The 5,306-nt window shown below is 36.3% G+C and overlaps 1 protein-coding gene across 1 annotated transcript; it reads right to left on the reverse strand.

Moving 5' to 3' along the window:
- Nucleotides 1–909: 909 nt before the first annotated feature.
- Nucleotides 910–2,938, reverse strand: LOC131058865 (probable L-gulonolactone oxidase 4). The gene is made up of 2 exons (XM_057992443.2): nucleotides 1,987–2,938; nucleotides 910–1,745 (listed from the first exon to the last, which is right to left on the reverse strand). The coding sequence occupies exons 1-2, from the start codon at nucleotides 2,936–2,938 to the stop codon at nucleotides 910–912; spliced, it is 1,788 nt and encodes a 595-aa protein (XP_057848426.2).
- Nucleotides 2,939–5,306: the final 2,368 nt, after the last annotated feature.

The following is a 5,306-nucleotide window of genomic DNA, read 5'->3' on the forward strand; positions in this document are numbered from 1 at the left end:
AACAATAAAAGCATTAATATACAAGGTTAAAGAGTCCAAAAATATGTTGATAAGTACCATGCATGGTCACTACAACTTGGAAAAGATGTGATAGATAGAGAGGCGTTGATGAAGTATATGGGAGTGTTGTTCAATCACATGAAAATGATTTATTGCTGGAACGAAATCAAAGTGTTCATGAAGAATATGGACAAGACCACTGTATTGAGATGGAAATTAAAAAAACCACCTCTTATTATCAAATTACTAGTGTGAGAACGAAAAGATTCAAGGTGAATACTTGAAAAAGGATATAGAAGTGGAAAAGAAAAAGAGATGACTACTAAAAATTGCCATGGAGACCAAGGACAAGGAGAATGTTCTTAAATATTGTGATAAATAAAGATACCAAAAGGAGGCATTTTGAACGCTTCACATGTACAAGAACACATATCGTAGCAAGAAGGTGATAGGAACTATCGCTACTATTTGCAATTAGAACATTTGACAAGCAATTATAAAATATTTAATGATTAATTAAAGTATGTAGTCAATTTATCTTTCACAAATTTCAAAAGTCTTAATAATTTAAAAGCCTATAATTTTACAACAATTTGAAAAAAAATTACTTCGATCTAATAGGATCTCTTATTAAATTCTCGTATCTCTAACTTAAGAAAAGCCATATAATATTAAAAAAAATAAAATGATTATTTAAATTCTAGGCCATAAGAAATGCTAGAATGACAAATATTAAAATAAATCTATAAAAATATATAACCAAATGATATATCAAGTACTCCTTACAGTATAAAATATCAAGTTGCAAGTTATGTAATCAACACGCATTTATTTGTTGAGGATACATTTGTTATTTACTGCATTGAATAAAACTAAAGAAGATTCCACACAGAGCGGAGCTATAAACTGTTAATTGAGTTTTGTGCAAACACGTGCCTTCTTCCAAACCTTTCCCGGTTTGCAGAAGTACCCTTTTTGGGGAGCACAATGACTGTCCTCTCTACACTTGCAAACTTTGTCCAATGCGCACCCATCCCTGAAAATCTCTAAACTTCCTCCCCCGATCCCAAACAGACCATCTGTCCATTCATTAGAAAATAGTCCGGACGAATCAAATTTCTTCTTCACCTCCATGAACTTTTCTAAATTAGTTGCCCTCTTAGCTAGTCCTTGAAACAGGTAACCCCCTGATTTGCCCCAATGTAACACGCCACCATGCTTCTCAATTATCATCTGTTCAATCTCTTCATAGACATCTTCATTCCACTTGGGTGTACCGACCGCCCTTGACCTATAATTCATCATGTCTAATGTCACCACATCCTCCTTAGGTCCCAAATACGCATCAGATTTCTTAATAGAGCGCATAAATATTCCTGACATGTCACACAATTTTTGAGGATTCAAATCCCTTATCCTCTTCACATCCTTTATTACTTGGGGCAAACGAGATACAGGCACTCTTAGTTCCACACCAAAGTATAAGGTAGCGTATATTCGTCGATCCCAGGAACAGACAGTCTCATTTTTATCTAAAATTGATGTGGGAGTGCAAGCCACAGAGTATCTTCCTGCTTGGCAGCCACCAGACGTTTGCATGTGGTGATTGAATCCTATTACCGGGTACCCCGTAAAGCGTTTTCCATCATTGAGAAAGCCGCTACCATTAATTGCAAGATCAAGTGTCTCGTTTATGAGTACACTGCATATAGCTTCAACGTCTGCCCTATCTTGGATTGCTTCATCTACACAATAGAATCAAATAATTAGATGAATAGACACGAATATTATTTAACTTTGTGATGAGAAGGTAGAACATTAAATCTTTAAAAAGTGATGGAAAAAAACAATAAGTTAACCCAAAGGCCTGATCCTTTAACTAAGCATTCGGTGTCTACTTTTATAAGAAAACTATTTGTTTATCATTATCATAATCGTTATTTATTTGGTGAAGATGGGCACATCAATTTGTTGACTTGTACTCACAATCTGCCGCTTTTCTTTCGATGTCGACTACACTGCTGGCGCTGCCAATTATAGAGTTGAGGCCATCTCCTGGAACATTGACTGGGTGTCGATCAATGGGAATATAAACCGCCTTCCCGTGTGAGGGAATCCAGTTTATGTCTGCAAATTCATGAGCTCTCAGGAAACTCTCGGCTTCATATTCCAGATCGGTGTCATCCTTCACCACGGTCGAAATGGAGCGCTTGTACATTGGCTGCAAAGCGAATGTGAGTTCGGAAATCGCTCCAAGAGTGCCCAGAGACAATCTGGCAGCATTCAATTCCTCGTCTGCTTCTGTCAAGCTGATCACCTTTGCATAGCCTTGGGAGGGAGAAGCAGGAACAACTAATCTCATTGCAACCACATACTCATAAACGCCACTGCCTTTTCCAACGAGGCCGCTGTCATGGGCGCCGGTGGAGATAACGCCGGCGGCGGAGACGCCGCTCCAGTAAATCATGGCGTTCAGAGCCAACCCTTCCTTGGCGGCCGCCTCCAGAACGTCGCTCATCAGCGCTCCTGCCTGAACCCTAATTGTCATGGCGGTCTTATTCACTTCAATTACAGAGGCATAGTTTTGGGTGGATATGATGAGGCCTTCGCTTCCCACGCACACCAGTTTTGGCTCACTGTGAGACAGCTTGCTCACAACTTTGATTCGTTGCTTGTTTTTCACTGCATTCGCAACAGCTTGCACAAGCTCTGCTTCTGATGTGGGCCATGCAGAATTCTGAGCTTTACAAATCCCACGGTCGTCCCAAACGCCTTGGTAATTGAAGACGTCGCATGCATTGCTTTTGCATTCAATTGCAGGAGGCGGCGCACAGGTTGCCTGAGAAGCCAACGTTGTTATGCAAAAGTACTGCAGCGACACACACAGGACCAGGAAAATGATGGATGTGGTCATCGCAACTGACACAGTTACACGCATTTACTCGTGATATTTTTCTTGTATTCTCTCTAGTGTGAGTATAAATAAGGCATGAGTGAATGTTACCCTCGAAATCTTTGTTGCACCAAATACCTAAAGTTTTACAACTTTCGTTCACGAAACAATTCAATTCTTCAAATTTCACATGAAAACTGTCATTTCGCTTTTATACGGCAATACAGACGATTCTGGGTATTGAGTAATCTTACCCAAATGAGAGCTTTTCCAGATGGTGATGGTGTTGGTGTTCTCCCGGAAGCAAAGCACGCCATCTATTCCAAACGTGCGCTCCGTCATGGCTATTTGCTGCACGAACCGAGGCTTGACTAGTACCTACCAAACGTCTTGCATGATGCGTTTTTTTCTACTCTGTGAGGGAGATGAATTCTTTTACGTGACTTGCCAAGAACTCGTTAAGAAGGATTTTGGTTGACTTCATTCATATTTATAATATATATTAATCGACAGAGTTACATAGGAATTCGGTTTTACAAGTGCGAATGGTTGGTTTATTTAGTTATGACATGGTCATTCTTACTTGATCACGACGATTTTTCATATCATCGTCTTTTTTAGAGTATCACTCTATCTCTAATTAGCTCAACCATGAAATCTTTTTGTATAGTTACACCTACTTATTTTACTTTCTATTTTACAATTAAGATTTAAAAATTATTATAGTCTATAGATCATTTGATGTGAAACTCCATACTCCTTATATTTTTATATTATGTTGTTTTCATAAATTGTCATCACATGAAACTAGTCAGTCAATCTCCAACACTTGTGTTTCATATTCAATATAGTTCACAAGAATGCATCTCACATGACTACAATCGGTCTACTTGGAATTCAATGCATTTTAATAAATAAAGATTTATAGCCATTCGTCTTTTAGACGTGGGAATGGTTTGTTTACTTAATGGTCATGACAATTTTCGTTATTACTTATTCAAAAACCCAACATCAACTTTTCAACGTAGCAACCATATATGAAGTTCTGGTTGTGTCAAGAATTTCTTATCTCTAGCATCTACGATACACATTGCTTCCATAGATTGTACGATGTCGCTTCCTCCAGAAAATAACCCATTGTATACTTCTCCAATGCTTGGAGAGTTTTAATAATTATCTTTTCTTCTTGTACATGATTATGCGTAGTCACAATAATCAAAGCTTCGAAGCAGATTTCGGTGTTTGGACTTTTAAACTCTTCTTCATCAAAACGATTCGAATCTAAATCTACATCTTCGCTCATTTTTTGAGATAAACGGATTTACAATACATTTATGGTTAATGGGTAAGAAAAGAGGTAAACGATGACATGTGTTGCATGGGGAGAGAACCAAAGATGTGGTTGGAGAAAGAGATCGATTATGCATCCCAAGTTGACAAATATTCAATCTACTTTAAACATGCCATGATCTAGATTGTTGCCAATTATTTCATCAACAAACCGAAATCACTTCACACTTTTATGACATTCTCATGTATTGTTCACTCTTCTCCTTACTATGACTCTCATGTGTATTAGGCGAGTAGTCCATGATCCGTACTCAAGTAATTAACCATTTAGCTTATTATTATTATTGTTGTTGTTGTTGTTGTTGTTGTTGTTGTTGTTGTTGTTGTTGTTGTTGTTGTTGTTGTTGTTGTTGTTGTTGTTGTTGTTGTTGTTGTTGTTGTTATTGTTACTGTTATTGTTACTGTTACTCTTACTGTTACTGTTATTGTTATTGTTATTGTTATTGTTATTGTTATTGTTATTGTTATTTTTAATGCTATTGTTATTTTTATTTCTATTGTTATTTTTATTTCTATTGTTATTTTTATTGTTATTGTTATTGTTATTGTTAAAGCTCTTAATGTTTATATTATTGGGTAATTTATGAAATCTCTTAATATTTATATTAAAGGAAAACTAGATATAGACACTAGACATGGAAAATATAAATTATTCATGTATACCACTAGAAAAAATTAAGGAATAATTTAGTGATTGTTAACCATCTTGTTGAAAAAGGACACAAATTAGCATTTGAGGATAAATTTTATATTATTAGCGATAGAGACAAGGGGGAAACATTTTAGCTATTGTAGATATGACAAATAACTAAATGTTACCTTCGATAATCAAAGTTAGTGAATCAAATGTTTTTTATGCTGCTATTGAGCATGCAAGTTGGTTGTGGCACCAAAGGTATATACATTTTATTTTTTAGGGATCTTACATGTCTAGGAAAAATATTGTACATGGTTTATTAAAATTCAAGCAAAAGGAAAGGAAGTGTGCAAGAGTTGTGTACTTGGAAAAGCACTATATGGACATGTTTCTTAGAAATGCATGGAGAGAAAATAATCTATTGAA

The sequence above is a fragment of the Cryptomeria japonica genome, chromosome 5 (assembly GCF_030272615.1).
Source record: "Cryptomeria japonica chromosome 5, Sugi_1.0, whole genome shotgun sequence".
In the NCBI taxonomy this organism is placed as follows: domain Eukaryota; kingdom Viridiplantae; phylum Streptophyta; class Pinopsida; order Cupressales; family Cupressaceae; genus Cryptomeria; species Cryptomeria japonica.